Source organism: Ipomoea nil, unplaced genomic scaffold, assembly GCF_001879475.1.
Source record: "Ipomoea nil cultivar Tokyo-kokei standard unplaced genomic scaffold, Asagao_1.1 scaffold2480, whole genome shotgun sequence".
Lineage (NCBI taxonomy): Eukaryota > Viridiplantae > Streptophyta > Magnoliopsida > Solanales > Convolvulaceae > Ipomoea > Ipomoea nil.
The window spans coordinates 608,747-629,311 of NW_017618908.1; the positions used below are offsets into that span (position 1 = coordinate 608,747).

General features: G+C 35.8%; 3 protein-coding genes across 3 annotated transcripts; 2 read left to right on the forward strand and 1 right to left on the reverse strand.

Annotated features, from left to right (window-relative positions):
* Positions 1–415: 415 nt before the first annotated feature.
* LOC109153253 (adenine phosphoribosyltransferase 4-like) lies at positions 416–4,117 on the forward strand. Its single transcript, XM_019301114.1, has 6 exons — positions 416–729; positions 960–1,070; positions 2,458–2,550; positions 2,633–2,782; positions 2,972–3,030; positions 3,690–4,117. The coding sequence occupies exons 1-6, from the start codon at positions 648–650 to the stop codon at positions 3,747–3,749; spliced, it is 555 nt and encodes a 184-aa protein (XP_019156659.1). The 5' UTR covers positions 416–647; the 3' UTR covers positions 3,750–4,117.
* A 4,155-nt stretch (positions 4,118–8,272) lies between these two features.
* On the reverse strand, positions 8,273–9,542 carry LOC109153251. The gene has a single exon (XM_019301112.1). The coding sequence runs from the start codon at positions 9,337–9,339 to the stop codon at positions 8,476–8,478; it is 864 nt and encodes a 287-aa protein (XP_019156657.1). The 5' UTR covers positions 9,340–9,542; the 3' UTR covers positions 8,273–8,475.
* A 9,005-nt stretch (positions 9,543–18,547) lies between these two features.
* LOC109153252 (probable lipid phosphate phosphatase beta) lies at positions 18,548–20,503 on the forward strand. Its single transcript, XM_019301113.1, has one exon. The coding sequence runs from the start codon at positions 18,602–18,604 to the stop codon at positions 19,229–19,231; it is 630 nt and encodes a 209-aa protein (XP_019156658.1). The 5' UTR covers positions 18,548–18,601; the 3' UTR covers positions 19,232–20,503.
* The last annotated feature ends 62 nt before the right edge of the window (positions 20,504–20,565 follow it).

Consider the following 20,565-nt stretch of genomic DNA (forward strand, 5'->3'; position numbering starts at 1 on the left):
TATGATATAGAATAAATCGTAATAATTAATAACTATTGTTTAGGATTAAATTTTGAATTTTCAAGAGATAAGCGACCTCTGGTGAAATTAACTCTTAAATAATTATATATCGATTTATATATTCTTAATATATTACAACAATTCCATTACGTGCATCGCACAGGAGAAAATACTAGTTAATATGAATACAATAAATGTTTTTATATTTAAAGAGAAAATTTTTGAGAACTACATGAATCTATTTATAAATTAATATGAATACAATAAATGTTTTCATATTTGGAAGGAAATTGTTTTGGACAATTATGTAATATGTATGGAGATTACATGAGAAAGAAGGTTGGTCCGGTGAGTTGACTTGACCAAGAATTTCCGGTAAAGTTACCTCTCTCTCTCCAACGCCTTCTTTTTCTTCTCTCTTTTGCCTCCCACCTTCCAAGTCGCAGTAGGGACCTCTTCTCCCTCTCTCTCTCTCTCTCCTTCTTTACTGCCATTGAAAAAACTGTATTCTCCACTCTCTGTTCCATTCTATATATAGCCCTTACATCTTCTCCCCCTTTCAACCTTTTTCTTTTCTCTCTGCGTTTCACCTTCTCTCAATCACTCTTCTTTCTTTCTTTCTGCATTTTACGAGGCAGTGCCGAACAATGTCAGCTTTCAGGGAAGACGATCCACGTATCGACGGCATTCAATCCAGAATCCGCGTCGTCCCTCACTTCCCTAAACCGGGTAACTCCAAAGCCTTTATATGGGGGGTGAGAAAAACTGAAAAGACTTGTGTGTGTATATTTGCTTACCCGAAAGACAGAATCTTTTCCAGCTTTGACAACGAATGTCTGTAAAAAGGGATGTTTTTTTTTTGGTTTGTTATTATTATTTGTGTGTTTCAGAGGATGTTTGATGGTGGGATTAGTTTAGTATTTTAAAATGATTGGTTAATTTTATTCTTTCTTTCGCAGGAATAATGTTCCAAGACATCACTACACTGTTGCTGGATCCCAAAGCCTTTAAAGACACCATTGATTTGTTTGTCGAGCGCTACAAAGGCAAGAATATCTCCATAGTCGCCGGTATGTAGTGTTGCTAGATTTAATTTGCTTTTAACCTTCCATCCAACCAAGGGAGAACAAAAAAATCCAATCTTTTACATTAAATATGCATTTACTAGGTGGTCCCATTAGCACACACACAAAAAAGACTGAATCTTTAGGGGTTTATCTTTTCTTTTTTGCTTTTGGGAGGGGAGAGTGAACTGGTTAGAGTCTGGGGAAGGAAAATTCTTGAATGGACTTAGTTTGGGTAGGCTAAAAATGGATCTCACTGCTTCATTGAAGCCTTAAAAGCTATAGATATATGTTGGTTTTTGAAAGAAAATGGTTTTCCTGTATCAATGTGGAAGATACAATGGTTTTTAGAGTGGCAAGGGGGTCTGATTATTGAATATGATGGTGGTGAGTTAATGATGATGAAGACTACTTTCTGGGATTTTAATGGCTGAGTGTTCAATCATCAATGGGGGCATGTGCTTAAGTCCCAAATGGGTTTTTAGAGGGGTTGGATGGTGGTGGTTAGTGATGGATAGATGATCACATTGCTGAAATAAGGGCGTCGGGCCCACAAGCCCCGGGGGGTTTGATCTTTTACCTTCTTCCCTTTAACCTATGTTGTAGTTGTTTCAGAGTTTCACCCTTGGATCGAGCCTCAACTTGTTTGTTTTTTTTTTTTTTTTAATCATGATTTGTGATTATATTTGTGGCATTGGGGTTTCTCGACGAATGATGATGATGATGATCAATTATTGCTAGGGAGATTGTTTATGGAGGACAGAGTCCACTACAATCAGTAGGTTCTTTGTCCTTTTCACTGTCAAGTGGTGTGTATTATGCATTTCGGTTCTTTTCTACTGTGCTTTTGTTTTCAAGACTCCATTTTTAATACTTTACAAAAAAACAGCAATTTCCCGCCCCCCCCCCCCCCCCCCTTCCCATCCCTCGTGTTTCTTAGCCGTCTTTTCAATATCTTAATTATCTTATTTTCGTCATCTCGTTTCCTCTGGACACCAGCAGGAGTCTTTTGTTCTGTTTCCTAGAAGTTAAAGATGATGATGAGAGAGCTAATACGTATAATTCTTAAACTTTTGTCCTTATATTTGTGTATTGGACAGTTCGGGTCAGTCTTGTGTTCAAGGAACCTCAATATAATATGAAGAGTTGGTGACGAGAGAATATATATATATATATATATATATATATATATATATATATAGCAGCATATACCCCAAAGAATTGATAATTGATGTTTAATTGGTATGATATCCTATTAGGTGGGACCCTGTAATGTTTGGATTTCTGAAAATCATGCTCGTTTGATCTTGATATTACACTTGAATGATAGAGAATAACGTTTGTTTTAACGAAGTGTTATTGCACGTATTTGCTGCTTGTTTTGTTATGCTAGGAATTGAGGCTCGAGGGTTTATATTTGGTCCGTCAATTGCGTTGGCAATCGGGGCGAAATTTGTTCCCTTGCGCAAGCCGAAGAAACTGCCAGGTATATATACATATCGTGTTGCATTACCTAAGACCTTAAAGTCTTTAGCTTTAACATTGTTATTATGTTTTCGCTATTGCAGGTAAGGTTATCCGACAAGAGTATGACTTGGAGTATGGAAGCGATTGTCTCGAGATGCATGTCGGGGCAGTAGAAGCCGGAGACCGGGCTTTGGTGGTCGATGATCTGATTGCTACGGGTGGCACTCTCTGTGCAGCTATGGATTTACTCGGTATGCTTTCTAGTTTCTACCTTATTGGTTGGGTTGAAATAACAATTTTGCATCTTTTTAAAATGCACGAGCCGTCTAAAGTGCTCTATGGAACATTCTTGAACGACATCATGGTTCACGATTTATGGTTAATGTTTCAAACTATGTTTGATACCCTCGAGATTCAGCAAGAGTTTTGTTATTTCACAGAGCGTGCTGGGGCTGAAGTGGTCGAATGTGCATGCGTGATCGAAATTCCAGACCTAAAGGTGCGTTTATTTTTCTATTGTGTTTTCGTCACTGAAACTATTACGATTGTGCATATACTTTAAATAAGATCGAGTTAACAATGCTGTCTAGTAATATATCAGGAACCCGGTTTTGTGTTAGCATTAGGCTACCTTATCCTTCAAAGTTATGAAAATTGAAACATGTGCTCCATTGGTTATATGCTCAACACATCCCCTCATGTGTGCTTTACCTCAACTAAAAACTTAAGCTGATAGTTGGATTGCAGATTAATGGTTATATGCTCAACACGTCCCCTCATGTGTGCTCTACCTCAACTAAAAACCTAAGCTGATAGTTGGATTGTACATTAATGGTTATATGCTCAACAATGAAGCCTAAATCTCGAGAATTGAGATGATAGAAACTGCATTATTATATATACATGATAACGAAATGCCTATTTATTAAGGACATGGAAAACTGATGACATTCCTGTACTACATAAGACATCCCATTGTTTGAATTGGGAATATAATGTTTTCTCAAATTTATTAACATTAATTAAAACTTCCTCGTAAATCCTCATCATATCGAAGCTATAACACAGTACAGTATCTGTCAAAAATCCTTGCTTTCTTGCAGAAAACTGACACTTCTCGCCCGTCGTTTTTCATGAATCTTTGTGTTCTTGTTCTAGGGCCAGGAGCGGTTGAATGGGAAGCCGTTGTACGTTCTGGTGCAAGAGAAAAAACTGTGATTAGAGAGGGGCTGACTGTAATATTGTCTGCAGATTTCTTTCATTGTTTTCCTGGCTCTCTCTCTCTCTCTCTTTCTTGCATACATCCCTGAGTATGGATTTTCGAAGACCTCAAATCTGTGTTTTACAGAATTCGTTTTTACATTACATTATATGATGATGATGTAGGACAACATTGGATATGTTGGTGAATGTTTTTTAAGAACAAATTAAACATCCTCAAAGTATTTTTCCAGTTTCATGTTAACTGTTTTTCTTGGTTCATCCTTTCATGGATTATTTGTTTTGCAACTTCTCTGTCAAGGGACGAGTTAAGTTTGAGATTAAACAAATGTCTGGATATTTATTCTATCGATTTATGGTTTAAATGGAAAGATTTGAGAATTTAATTTGTTAGGATGAAGATGCAGCTTCTATTTTATATCATATATGGAAAGTAAGAAACAGAGCTCTCTGGGATGTCTGTCTACTGTTGTCAAAGAAGGTGCTTGTGACAGTTATGGCCACTATGCAAGCGTGGAACACGCTCCACCACCGAATGCCCATATCAGCCGCAAGGGGTCACCACACGGCCGATGGAGCCGGTTACGCCGCACAGCAGATTAGCCTCCAGCCAGTGGTCTTCGTTGTGGCCGAAAGCATGCATCAACCGCCGCTGTCACGATCCGGCCAGCCCGCGGGAACACCAAGACCCAGGAGATGCTTCATGGATGCAAGCTATCACCAGGATACCAGCTCAGCAGCGGTGGGGGCGGTAATACTAGATGCCGACAATCACTACGTCTCGGCTTCAGCGCCCCACTACTAAATTGTTTTTCTCCACTCATGGCTGAGGCGTACGCATATAAAGAGGTTTTATCATGGTTAAGAGGACGTGGCGAAGATTCAATACGGCTACATACTGACTGCCAGACGCTACAACGCTACCTATGCGCACTGAATACCCCGTCCAGGTCGTATGTTGGATATGCTATCGATAGTTGCAGGAATTTTATGTTACTTTAAGTTTTTGCTCAGTCAATGTTGTTCCTAGACTACAGAATTTATTAGCACATACTTTAGTCACTTTAGCTTTAAATTCGGCTAAATACTGGGACGATGTCCAACCAGACTCTATTTCAGTTTGTCTATAAATACAACCACATTGGTTGACCTTCAAAAAAAATTTGTTAGGATGAAGTGCTTACCACTCACACCAAAAGCTATAGCTAGTAGTGAAGGGATAATTTATTTTCTTACTTATAAATCGTTATTACATTGTTGAGTATTGGACTTGGTCCTTTAGGATTGTATTGTTAAAGTGGGCTAAAGTCTGTAGGCTAGCCCGCACCCTCCCCGCAGTGGGTGGGTTAGAGTCATAAAAAAATAGGCCTGCGAAAATGTGAGTATAACAAGTTGGCGAAATTGACCCGCAGCCCGCGAGTTAAACCCATAAATAAATAAATAAATAAATAAATATATATATATATATATATATATATATATATATAATTGTTATTTTACTTTTTCAACAAAAAAATTAATATTATTTGTAGACTTTAATTATTTTTTGAATTTTGAATTAATATTATTTTTTATTAGATTTTATTTATTTTTTAAATTTTGAATTCAACTAATTTTATTTAAAAAAAAAAAAAAAAAAAAAAACTCTATGGGCCCCTTCAACCCGCACAAGATGGACTAGGGTTACATGAACCCTAGCCTGCGGGTTAGCCTACTAAAAATTAAGTCCGCAATGGAGCGGGTCAACCCGATTTAACAGTATTACTTTAGGAATTTTATCGACCTCTGCCAAACATTTTTGATAAAAAGCTATGAATTTAAGATGCAATTTAAAAAAAAAAATATTTATGTTAGTATTGACATGTAATAAATCTTAGTATTTTCCGTGAGTTGCGCAGTACTTGGTTCTTGACTCAAACGTGGAGAGGGGACAAAGGCTCTTGATTAGCAATCATCCTCTTCAACTAACCACATACTTAATCACTTCTTCCATTCTCCTGTCCACATTTCCCCTAAAAGAAAAACTTTGACTAAAAAGATTTCAAATTCAAATCTTGGGTCATGATTCATATTTCAATATAAATAATATAACCCAATAACGTAACTTAACAGTTATCTGGTAGGGATGTGACACGTTAAGGAGTTTTGAACTCAACACTCTTCGTGCAAGAATCAAATATGGTAAATACGACCCAAATAGGATCAAGATTAGTCTCATATTAATGGAGATACTGGATGTTGTATACCAAAAAAAAAAAAAAAAAAAGAAGTAATAGAAGGTTAGAAATTTTCATTTTTCTTCTTCTCCCAAAAGGTTGAATCCCCAACTCTAAGGGTCCCCCACACCTCGGCTCGACAAAGCATCTGAGAGGATGTAAATCACGATGACTCGATCAACAAACAGGGTCAAATGCCGTTGCGCACAAGGAATCCGCCCACTTTGATATCTTCTCCCAAATATACTATAATATAAATAGTATAACCCAATAACATAACTCAACAGTTCGAACCTTGGTCTCTTCCATTGAACTAAACTCGTGTGGACATAAATTTTTATTTTTGTGCACATGCATTGTTAAAGAGTTTTGGGGCAAGTCTTAATTCCTCAAATGAAAGTCAAATCAGCAGGCAAGTAGGAACGTCAAGATGTCGTGTGTATAAAAAGTGAGTGTAAATTAGCCTCATACTAGTTAACATACAAGATGCCGTGTGTGAAAAAAAAAAAAAAAAAAAGTATTGTATTAGCAAGGTCAGATCAAAGAATTAATTACTATAAGTATGCCCTAAATTTTCTTCAGAGTAAGAATCAAACTTTGACGGTGTGACTTAGACCGAATTCAATTTAATTCTATAGTGATAAACAAATTAAATTAACTCTAAACACACATGCAAATCTTGAAAACATACTAATATATGCATACTATCAAATAGTAATGTGATTATGAATCCAAATGGAAAAGTTGTAATCTTTTGTGTGTGTGGGAGCTATTGTATTATAGATATAACTTTTGGTATACGACTTAGGTTGGGGAAGTGTGGGGCAAATATATGGTTACAGTCGATAATCAAAACAAGAGTAAAAATCAAATTACTTATAATATATATAATCAGATGATAATGTTAGGGTTGATGGGATGTCTCTTTTGTGACAATCTAAACATTGTTGTCAACCAGCCACCACCAAACCACAAACCCTAAACCTGTCTCATCTCTTCTTTTTCTTCAAACGTTGTTCTTCAATTCCACCTCACCAACACCCAACTTTTTGTTTTAAAATCTAATCCTAACTTTAAAGAGCATCACTTTTAATTTGCCTGAAATGGGTGGTCGAGTGGGTAGTGCATGATTCTCGTATCTAAATGTCATAAGTTTGATTCTTGCCAACACAATCTCGATCGAATCTGTCATAGAGAGTCATCCAAACAAAAAAGAGATCAGAACTACATTTGTAGAAGCGTCGAACACAAACTCAGTAAGAGAGTAGGCTTCACGGGACAGGGGCGGCATAACTCAAATTAATAAAGGTGTAAAAGTGAGAGTGAGGTAAATCTAGATTAGCAGACGGGGTACATATAATATAAATTCTTAATTTTATGTAAATTTAACTCATTCAAGCAAAAAAAAAAAAAAAAAAAAAAAAAAAAAAAACGAATTATACACATTTATTTCAAATAAAATTAAAGAATTTCAGAATTTGTATGAATTAAATATTTTATAATCACTCTATCTCCATCTTCTATGCCGCGAATGATGACTGATTAGTGATGTCTGCCACCACATTAAGAGTTTTATATATAATCATTTTATATATTCCATTATTCTCAGATACAACTAAATTATTACTTACAGGTCATTACTTTGTTAGGTTGTATTTAATTACATTTTATTTTATTTCTTAATTCTTTGCTAAACCATCATGTTTACATGTTTAGTGATCTCCAAAATGATGAGAAATTTGTTCTTTAAAAAAAATGTCTATATACATAGTACCAAATTAACAAATATTACTTTTTTCTTCTACAAACTGCTATTTTCTTTTCAACCATAATTGTCTATATAAGAACAAGAAATCAATTCCAACATGTACAAAAGACAAATGTCCTTAATTTTTTAAAGAATTTTTTTACAGATAATTTTATTTAATCCAGGCGTTTAAGCAATCAACCATTTTGACTGATAGATTGTTAAGCAAACACCTCAATATGACACATTTTAATTGGGTGATAGTCAAATAAATTTATTTTAATTTGACAATTAAGTAAATTAATTAAAATACGTCATTGTTTGGTGGAATTTGTAATGTTTGAAATTTGAATATGTCTAATACTAGTACTATTCAAGAGTTTTGGTTTAATAATATGATTAAAATTTAATGCATTTTGACCAAATATTTAAAAATAAAATTGTCCAAATTCCAATATTGATTTAATCATTAATAACAAATTAATTCTTATCTCTATAGTATTGTTACACACTAAAAACACAAAATTTAATTTACACATAAGCAGGTTTAATTGGGGTTTTGCAGATTTTTTTCATCACTCGTACACAAAATTTACATAGGTTGATAGTAGCAAACTAGCAATATTTGTTATCGATATTGTATAATTACAGACCAAAAAAAATGTTAAATAATGAAATAAAAAGGGAAATATAAGAAGAAAAAAGAGGATTTTTTTTTTTGGGAAGGAAATTAATGAAAGTAGATTTAGTTAAGGTATTTTTACAGTTTGTAGATAATAAGGAAGCAGGGTATTACGGCACGTGAATCAAATACTAGCAACTCGCCACTGTCTCCACTCACTGAGTCGAACCCAACTCGCCCTTCTAGTAACGAGTTGATCCCGAATTCCTTACAAACCCGACCCGCTATGACCCGACACACCAGCATGGCCCTCCTCCCCCTCCCGCCGCCGGATCTTTCATGCGCGTCGCCGCTGCCGGCGAATGTGCAAATGGCCGTCCCTTTGCCGGGGTGCAGCCCCCACGCGGTGCCGCCGGTTTCGTACACGGCGGCGGTGGGACCCAGGCAGTAAAATCTCATCACCTCATTCCCGTCCGCCACGCACCGTGCATGGTCTTCCCGGCCGTCAACCGGCGCGGCGCCTCCGGCCCGCTTTTTCACCGCCTCCCGGTACTCCTCGAACCGGGTCCCGGTCCGGGGCAAGTTCTGGACCTTGAACAGCATCTCGACCCGGCCGGAGAAGCTCTTCGGCGACCAGCTCGTGTGGAAGATGATCTCGACGACGTTGCGCGAAGGGTGGCCCTCCGGCAGCTCCGTCAGCGTCGGGTAGAAGGCGGACTCCGACGAGGAACGCGCATGCCTCGCGGCGGCGGCGGAGCTGGACCGGGGTCTCTGAACCGGCGGCGTCGAACCGGGCTCCGGCATTCTCGTAACGGATCGCTTATTTTGCGCCGGCGGTTTCGGCTTTCTGTTCTTCCTCTCTTTGGTGGTTTCCACCACGTCTTTCAGGCCCTGAACTCCCCTTCTACAGCTAGCGGAGTTAGGAAGGATCTGATGGTGCGAAACGACGTCGTCTAACGCTCTCGACTTGCAATGCAATGACTTTATCCACCCAGTCGCCATTAACGACGACAACAATGCTCCCCCCTCTCTCTCTCTCTCTCTCTCTCTCTCTACAATCTCTGGTTTCCTCCTTTTTCTTCTTCTTCTTCTTCTCTTTCTCTCTCTCTCTCTATATATATGTATACGTACTTGCGTATTTGACTGTGTATATGTATATATATAATATGAATGCAAGAGTTGGGAGACAATGGAAGGGAAGAGAGATGGCAAGATGATATTAAATGAGAGAAGAAGACTACAAGACTTAACGTATAGGGCTGAAATGACAAAATTGCCCTGTTGAGAAACTTAGATTTACACAAAGCAGCTCTTTGCCCTAAAATTTGGTTTTTTATTTTTTTATTTTTTATAAATGTAATTTCAAGTATTAAAGGAAGAAGGTATATCTTAAGATTACATAAAAATCATTCAAATTTTAAGATTGCATACTCATGAATAATCCAAGTAGGATACCTAGTCAAAAGTATACCTCGACAATCGAGATTCACAGTTTGACTACATTATTCTGAGGGAGGGAGGAATCTAGTAGCAGTCTGGACCATACCAAGGGATACGACTCGTGTGCTAGGCCTGGCTGAACGACCCGCTAGGGCAATTGGCTGAAACGCTCGATCGGGTGCTGCACTCAGAGGCATTTAAAGGAGATTTAGGAGCCACCTCATAGGCTGACACGCTTATCTCTGACTGCAGGTTTCTCATGTACTTCTTTCAAGACTTTGAAATGAAACATGTGTTTCGGGAGGGCAATCAGTGTACCAATTTTATAGCTAACATGGGGCAGAATTCTACTTGGGGTACTTCTATCCGACCTTGGTCACCTGCCTACTGAAGGTTTAAGTGTGCTGCTGGATTGAGATGCAATAAACGTTACTTTTAGAAGATTCTACTAATCCACGGGACCTATGGCCCCTCCCCACCAAAAAAATAAATAAATAAATAAATTACATATATGTTCAACAAGTCAAGAACATTCAATGTTTCAACTTTTATAAATACCCTCAATATTTCTTTATAGTTTATACACTTGTTCTCTATGATTTATGTTGGTTTCTATAATCATAAAAACTCAATGTATCATTATAATTCAAATTTAAAAAAGTCATTTTTCTTTAAATGATGAGGGAAAAAGACTAGGGACTTAACTCATAGAGTGTGAAATGACGAGACTACCCTTGTGAGAAACATAGATTTACGCACGTGAACCCTGTCCTCTCCGCCCAGGTTGACAATGGGTAGAGAACAGATCTCATTAATTGACCATGGCGGAGGGAAACAAGAAAGCATCAATGGCTGTGAAAGATTTTGGTGTTGTCCTTTTCAGGACCTACTATACCGTCACTGTATCTTTAGCAATTTCGTATTAATTTCATCATCATTTGATCTTCTGCTGCTTCCTTGTCAGCTTCTAATTAACCATCTGCTTCATTTTCTGGTCCATATATGCCTACTTTGAACTAACCTTTATATATATATATATATATATATATATATATATATATATATATATATATATATATATATACTGTGCCCAGAATCCATGCATACCATGCCACTATTCGATGATTACGATCGAGTTACTCACACGCAACAGTAAAAAAATGTGATTTATTTCATTCACTAATCTATGGAGCACGAAATGTGAGATATTTTTAAATTTAATTTAAGGTTTAAACTTATGAATTAATGGCTTTACTGTATCCAGACTAATTTATTGGTCATGGGAAACTTCCATATACACAATGAGTTAATTAAGCATTGATGATTGCTGCAGTTTCCCTCTTAATTTATTTAAAACCGTTTTCTGCACTTAATTTAATTTATTATTTGAAAATCGACAGTCAGGGGAGTCAGACCAATTATAATAGCATGTATTTCTAATTTTTTTAGTATACATACATGGACCTTTTAGAGTATATTATATTGTGGGAGGAATCTCAGTTAAATTAGTCAGACAGTTGACTTGATAACCACAAAGTTTAAGTTCGATTCTTTGTGACAGCTGTTTATTGACCTTCATGGTTTGAGCTGGTAAGCTATGGGTAACTTAGGTTGATTTACCTCCTTAGGCTTCATCCAGGTACTCAGATAGTCGCTATGAACTTTTCCGTAAATCAAAGAGTATATTATATCATCGAATAATAAATAATAATCTCAACAACCATACACATATCAATTAATCTGCACTGTGTCACAGTTCAACTCGTCAACTGACGCAAAATAAGTTTATTAACTTTGTCTTACTATGAATTGTTTGATGTAAGATTTGAATAGCATGTAAGCTAGTTGAAACCCATCACACAATTTACCTCATTAATCCATCTTCAAGAGAAGAATGATGAGGGGCTCGTAAATTATATATCAATTAGTTTATAGTTATCTTAGAGGGGCAAAGTGGGGCAAAGTTAGTTAAATTTGCTGAGAAAGGAGACTTGTCAACATACTATGGATGGTCCGGCATATATTAAATATTAGGTAGCTAAGGAGAATTATATTATAGGAAAACCTTATACTATATTGCTGCGCATTAAAGTTGTGTAAATGTGGGGTAAGTGGAAAGTTAAATGTAGTGAATATTTAATAACACATAATAGTTCAGTTTCGTTTTGTACGAGTGTTTTAACTAACTTTTTAATGCTTTCATATGTGCCTAGCTTAAATTGCATGTTACGTTCCTTAGAAACTAAACATGAAGAAAGCTAAGGGCTTTGTTAAGAATTGTCTTTTGGTGATGAGGCAGGAATTGAAGTTTGAACCGATAAGAAATTCTGTTGGGAAAAGTTTAAGGTGTCGTATGATTGTGTTGGTATTTCTTTTTTGTTCGAAAATTGTTGAAATTAGTTTAATATTATAAGGATTGATGTATTTATAAGAAAGTTCAATTGGCCTAATAACCCAAACAATTGGTCTAAAAAATTACTCCGTAATATTTAGAGGAACTTGACCAACTAGAAATGATCAGAGAGACCGACAATAAAGACAACTTACGTTGAACGGACTAGGTAAGGCTAACGTGCTTCGGCCATTTTGACATAGCGGGCCAAATTAGGCTACTATAACTACTTGACAGATTTGTTGTGATGTTTGCTAGATCTGCCATGCCCTTTGGCTGGGGCTTACATATACCCGCTATAGCATGCCACATATGGCCACTTGCTATGACACATCATGGCGTCGACGGAAGACTTAGCTTTACTATAAATAGGACTTCCCTTATAAGCTTCGGGGCATCTTCTAATCCATATATACCAACTTGTACTAGCATTACCTAGCAATGTAATCCCATAAAAGTGGTCCGGTCTGAATTAAGGCACGGCCCGCCTGTCTGCTGCTAGGTTCGGGAGTGGCGCCAGGCGCCTTGAACCCTATTTATAGGAGCTCAATGTTCGATTCTAAGAGTCAACCAAGCTAACTCTTGATTAGTCGATGCTCATTTAGTAATACAAAATCTTCATATTCTAATAAACATCAGTTAATTATATTTTTTCTTATTATTTAATAAATTACTAAAATAATAAAAATAAGCCAGATAAAATGACATGTCTAACATTATAAGTTTTTTGTCCTTACTCTAATTTTGAATTATGGTGTGCTAATCACATGCATGTATATAAATGAACTTAAACTCCCACTAATCACAATGTGAGACTATACATTTTTTTATAAAGAAAACAAAAAGAATTTTGGGATATAGAATCTTGTATGGGTGTTTGAAATGGAAAAGAAAAAAGTAGTGGGAATATAGGAATAGAAGAATAGAAAGAGAATAAAAATGGAAGCTGGCAGTGAAAGCATCCAAAAAGCTCTGAAATTTAAACTACTACTCGTCTACTCCCCCTACTATGCCTGACAACCATATTTTATTGGATCCTGCATGTAGTGGTAATTTTTATTTTTTCACCTTTAAGTAAAATTTTAAGGTTCAGTTTAACCCAACAATTAATAATCAAATTACTAGTAGAACTATAAGATTAAAAATTATTAGTTCAACCCAACATGGTAGCAAAAGTGACAAATAAGTTCTTTTTTGTGTCTCTCAGAGCGCAAAAATTATTAATTCGATTCTTGTCGCTCACTTTTTTAATTGAGCATATTATACATATTCTTCTTAGTACATTTTATCTCATGTAATTTACGAATAATTACATAGGAGCATAATTTACTCAATGTATATCCTTAAGTAGCGATTTTGGGTTAAGGACGACAACAAGGTGTGGTGTGGTGTGGTGTGGCGTGGCGGGGAGCATACTCCCGTTCCTGTCCCTGAAACCCTGACCCCGTCCTTGTCCCATCCCGGTGAGGAATTAGGTTGGGACAAGATTCTCCGTCTCTGGTCAACTCTTACTCAAAATCTTAAATTAGTGTAATTTTTAATTTTAAAAACTAAAAACTTAAGTCTTAATTATATATATATATATATATATATATATATATATATATATATATATAATTACTCGGGGACAGGGGCGGGGCTAGGAGGGGTATCCTGGCCCGTCTTCGACGAAGAATTACATACATTCTCTATTCTATCCTTGTTATTCAAAAATTTATATATATATATAATTACTCGGGGACAGGGGCGGGGCTAGGAGGGGTATCCCGGCCCGTCTTCGACGAAGAATTACATACATTCTCTATTCTATCCTTGTTATTCAAAAATTTTCTCATTTCCGTACCGTCAGCAACCGGCCGGGCCAGACAAATTGCCATCGCTACTCTGAGTTTTTCTTTGTCATCTAAAAAAAGTACAATTCATCAAGCTTAGGAGATTAACTCTTATATATATAAGTGTGTAATGTTAAAAGAGTTCTGAGCCATATTTTTCTCAAATAAAAGTAAAATTTTGTAAATGTGACTTAGATCGAGTCTATATTAATTTTACTGGGGTAGGGATACTGAATGTGGTATAATAAAAACAACTTTTAATTTAATAATGATTAAATAAATTTAAAACTTTTGTTGTTTTATATGAATGTATTTTGTCTGTATATATTGTTATCATCACCACTCATAATCAGGTCACGAGTCACTGTTATCAAAGTTTGGTGTTTCTTGAAATAGTGGCCCCAGGTTTCTGTTCAAAGCGACAACACCATTGATATGTGCAGTTACTATCAATGCTCTTCTACCATTTTTATTAATTAATAACAAAATCAGCCAAGAATATATAATTATTACTCCAAAAATAAAAGATTTTAAAAAATTATGATGATTTGAAACTTGACCACCCATCCATAAGATTTGGGTTCATTGAAGAAGTCAGAAATTTGAATTCATAAATTTCTTGAAAGAGCTTATTCTAAATGGGTTCTAAATGAGGGTATTTTAAAGAAGAAAGAAAAGGGAAGTAAAAAGATTAAAATACTCTCTTTATTTTATATATTAATATTTTTGAGTGAATTTTTATCAGTAATTTGGTCGGAGGGATTAAAATTGATAAAAGTTGAATAGTTAAGACACTAAATTGACAGTTTTGAAAGTCATGGATTGAAATTAGCAAGACTTCAATAGTCATAGGACCAAAAGTAAAATTAACTCGTAATTTATTTAAAAATTGTGATTAGAACGATTGATCCTTTTAAAATTTCAATTGTAATTTCTCCCAAAACATTGAATCCGCAACCCTAACAGGGCGTTTGGTTGGAGGGGGGGAATTATGTGGGAAAAGAATTGTAATTCCATGGGAGTTGAATTACTGGGAATAAAGTGGGAATTTAAATTCCAGTGTTTGGTTGATAGGAATAGAATTACTGGGAATTTCAATTCCAATGTTTGGTATACATGAGAATTGAAAGGGAATAAGTAGTATAAAGTCAAAAATGTTCATTATTGTTGTTAGACATTAATTTTAGGTTAAAAAAGGAAGGGGTAATTTTGACTCATCACTATCTTTTTTTCCTAGGAATTAAAATACCAGGGGGGACATGGGATTTTAATTCCATGAAAATGGGGGAATTGCAATTCCTTCCAACCAAACTACGGAATTTAATGGCCTTTGGAATTAGGTGGGAATTAAGTAGGAAGGGAATTTAAAATCCCTCCAACCAAACGCCCTGTAAGAGTTCCCCACACTCTGGTCCGACAGAGCATTTGGAAGGATATAAATTACGGTGATTCAATGATTCATCGGACAAGCCCAAATTTCAATTGTAACTTAACTAAATGGCTTCCTAGATAGCCATTAGAAATATCCAATCGCACTTTCAAATGCATTCTACACTTTGCTAAGGGGTCGAATTCCAAATACATATAAAATTGGGGAGTTGAGTGGCGAAATAAGTTCATTGGATAAGGGGCAACGCTTTGCAGCCTTTGGTCTCACGCCTGCATAAATCTATGGAGAATGGTGTTTTGGCGTGTCTCGATTTCGACCCCCCAAATTTTCACTTTTTTACCTTTTAGGCCTTTTATTTTGCTCTCAGTCTCAATGGATTTCTCTGTACTACTCCATTGACCAATGCACTCGAGACAAGATTTTGGAAATTCCATGACTTTGTTGGGGCATGCATGTAAGTTGAATCTAAGTCATTGTACGTTTTTGTATTTGAATGGGAAATGACTTCCATTTAGGGTAGACAAAGTGGAAGAAACATTCCCCCTTTTCAAGCTACAAAGTGCATGCATTATATAACCAATATATAAACTGGTTTGGTTGGCCTGACAGACCATGCACTCTTGTCCTTTAAGAGAGGCCGGGAGTTTGAACTCTGATCCCTCTTATATGAAAAAATCAATCTAGTCAGTACTTTACCTCTTAATTGGGCCGACCTAATGCGAACGAGGATTAGTCTGAATATGCTACAGACTCAAAGGTGTTTCTTACAGATTGAGCCTGCTCAGGACACCTCAGGCAATTTATATCCTACACCACGGCGCGCGTTGCACTATGCGCCCAGATGCAAAACGACGTCGTTTTAATTTTTTTTTTTTTTTTGAAATTTCCCGCCCCAGTGAATGGCAGTAGTTTTTTCTTAAAAAAAAAAACCCGCTGTTCAAGAATGTACATAATGTTATACTAGAATACACATAATGTTATACATGAATGTACATAATTATATAACAAAATATACATACTCTTTTTAAAAGATAATACACATAATCTAACATAATACATAATAAACATAAACTTTTAACATAATACACATCAACTCTTAACATAATACACACAAATTTTCTTATTCGGATGTACATAATTGTATAAAAAGAATGTACATAATTGTATAAAAAATACACATAACTGTATGAACCAATACACATAACGTTGTGAACAAATACACATAACGTTGTGAACAAATACACATAATCTCAGCAACTTCCTACCGCGCCTCCCAATACTACCCCAAAACGACGTCGTTTAGGGAGGCGCGCGGCGCACAATGCTATGTGCGCCGTGCTGTAGGATATAACGATTGAGACACCTCGTGGTCTAACCCAAAAAAAATATCACCAATATAGAGTTTCTCGTATCCGGTTATTGGAGCATTATTTCCGTATCTGAATAGTCACAAGTTCGACTTCTATCAATACCTTCTCAATCAAGCTCATTGTATAAAGTTTTCTTAGTACAATTTACCTCTTCACACACACACACACACACACACACACACACACACACACACACACACACACACATATATATATATATATATATATATATATATATATGCTTATAGAAAGAAATAAAAGCATATATATAGTATAAAAAATATAGGGATTTTTATGGTGTTGATTCGAGTATAATCATGCATATTATTCTTTTATGCATAGTATTATTTGTGATAATAGTACTTGGATGCAGTACAATTAGATATAAAATACATGATTGTACCTATTATAACGAAGAATATCATATATAGAGCAAATTTTATAGATTTCATAATGTAGTTTCATTCTTAGTAAGCTAAAAACTCATTTCAAGTAGCATTAATAAGCTCGATTGTTAATCTCTAATCTCCATGCAATAGATTAGATTATCTGATTCATAAATAATATAAAATAATTTTTATTTGTCTTGCATGCATATAAGGTACAAATATTAATTACCTAACAGCATCTGCAAATTTAATATTGTTTTCATTTAAAACCCCATCTGAATTCTTGATAGGATATTAAATATAGGCATGTACTTATTCTTTGTTTATAGTGGCAAGCTAGTCATTTATTATCGCCAGATAACTTTACAGCCACGGTATCATTAATGCATATTTTGGTGGGGATAACCTTACACTAGAGTGTATAAAATATTTTATATCTCATGATAAGAATATTGAGAGGTTTTATTTTACTAATGATCACAACGTGCATAGTTTGAATTTTATCAAAGACAAAATAAGAGACATTTATAGTCGAGCAGCATGACTGTACTAAATAAGAGACTTTCTAGTACTCAATCCAAAAAAAAAAAAAAAAAAAACTTTCCCTAGATAGAGCTCCAATTCTAAATTTTTTCAAAAATAGTTACTGAATCACTATATAAAACGAGTTTTAATAAGAGTAGAATTCATTCCAAACTCTCTCATCTATGCATATGTCTATCATCTCTCCTAAATAAAATATTGTAAAGTAATGTGTGCTATAATTTTAAATTCATATGTATAAATGACATTTAAGTTTATTAATCACTCGTAAAATTAAATAAATTCAGATAAATATATGTAAATTTGTATATAATTATAATTTTGACTAAATTAGTCGGCCCTCTACTAATTAAAGTTCCAAAGCTTTGACATTTTCCTTCGATTATTGCTTAGTCACTAATATTCAATGAAAGCCTCACTCGATCATAATACACATCATTAATGTGAAATGGTTAATATCATACTAAAATTACATTATTTAATAGTATATAAATAATGTACTTTTTCTGATTATAAAATATATTTTTAATATATTAAAAATAATTATTTATATACTAAATATACATTTTTTGATAATATATAAAATAATATAGTCAAATAATGTTATTATATATATATATATATATATATATATATATATATATAAAAGTAGTTTTTATTTGTGATCAATACAGTTACGTAGATCAAATGATTAGGACTAATGGACTATGGTCCATAGAATAATGATTGAGAAATGGGCCTCTATAATACTATATAATGAATGGGTTTTTCCTACTTTTTCTTATTGGGCCTTTTAATTTTTAGTTTTTTTTTTTTTTTGATAACAATTTTTAGTTCACTTAACTGACGAATCAGACGGCAGTTAAGCTTATCATTTCTTATCGGACAGCGTTACAGCGGAGCAGATAATGGAATCTAAACCGCCGCCGCCGTCGCCGCCGCCGTCGCCGCCGCTTCTCCGCCGTCTAATCGACTTCGACACACAGCTCTCACTCCGTCTCTACACCCTAACCCACCCAATCCTGCCCTACTCCGTCCTCAAAACACTGGAGATCTCCGGCGACGGTCGCCTGTTCTTCCCCGTCATCATCTCAATCCTCCTCGCTACCTCCGCCGCCGCCGCCTTCCTCGTCGACCTGCTCCTCGGCGCCGTCCTTGATTTAGCAGTAATCGGCATCCTCAAGCACCTCATTCAGAGGCCTCGACCTGTCTACAATAAGAACATGTTCCTCTCCTTCGCCGTTGACCACTGGTCCTTTCCTAGCGGACACTCCTCCCGAGTTTTCTTCATCGCCACCATGTTCTACCTATCATTTGATCTCGTACAAGGATTTCTACTTGATCTGAGATACGACCTTTTCGCGGATCATTTCGTTTACATCATCGGAGCTTGGGCGACGATCACATCGGTTTCCAGGATTCTCCTCGGCCGCCATTTCGTGCTCGACGTGGTCGCCGGAGCCTGCTTGGGCGTTTTAGAAGGATTGTTCTCCTTTAGGTTTTTCAATTATGACAAATTAAGCTCATTCTTCAAATGACCATTAATTTCTCTTGCCATTCAATTGCTCCATCCTATCCTGTTGTAGAGACTTTACAGCTTTATGAATGTATAATTTCATGAAAATTTTCTTATCTTTGGTTGTCCATTTAACAAATACTTAGTTAATATGTTTAGTGTGAAGATTCAAATGCAATGACAGAGCCAATGAGATTGATGTTAATGCTCATTGTCTGACATTACAAATGCTACTGAAGGGGAAGGTCTGAAATAAATCTACACTGACATGAACTGAGCCTGTCAGCAGCTCACCATATGTGAGATATGAAGAAGTTTTGATTTTCATTATCAAAGAAGCCAAAGATTTTGAATTGCAGATTTGGGCTCAATGGCCAATAATATGCAGAGGTGTATAGGTTTGCAGTTGTTAACAATGGGAAACAAAAACTTAGAATGTAAGGCCCAAATTAGCTGCTAACTTAGGTAAGACTGTAGATTAGCAGGAACTTAGCATTATTTCCAGGAATAGTTTTTGGATCTTCATTATGCGGTGCAATTGATCTTCTCCGACTTGTATTATTTGATGTAACATCTAACTTTCCTCTTGGTTGTTGCTGCAGAGATGTCACAATCTTTGTGTTAATGCGTGCAAGAGTCATTTGTAATTGAATTATTGTTTTGGGAGCTACAGAGGTGAGGATAAACATGTTCTTATCAATTCAAGAACTTATCCAATTCATTCTTTGATGTTTTAGTTACTGATTGAATGGTCTGGCTTAAATTTTACTCGGTGAAAGTTGTGGTAGAACATGTAGCACACAAGTGGCCTGCTATGAGTCAGTTGAAATGACATGTGGGCTGCATCTTTTGGTCGTAATGGGGAGCAAAAGGCTCTATTCTCTGTGTCCTTAGTTGTTGGATCAAATGAATCTTGCAACTTCCTTTCTTGTACATTAGGCTTAAGCATCCTATCCTAGATTGAACTCATCATTTTTTTGTTTTGTTTCTATCATTAAAAGATTCATCTTGCATTTGGTTAATCTGCACTTTTATAGCTGTTATCACGTTATGTTTGCAGGAGGAGATGTGGTCCTGTCCCTATTCCTGTCGATTATAGGATAGCTTTCTTGATATGCTAGCACCCTGCATTAAGGGTCATGTATAAGGACATTATGCATTGAATTTGTGGTGTTCACTTAATCTTGTCTATATTAGCTTTCTGGCTGGTCTCCCCATCTTAACTTGTTACAGACTGTAGATGAAACTGATATATTTGCAATAATTGTAGTTAGTCAATTACTACCTTTCTTCATCATCTTCCTTAGATCTTTAGCTCTCTGTTAGCATGGCCAAAATTTTCCAAATGCTTACATA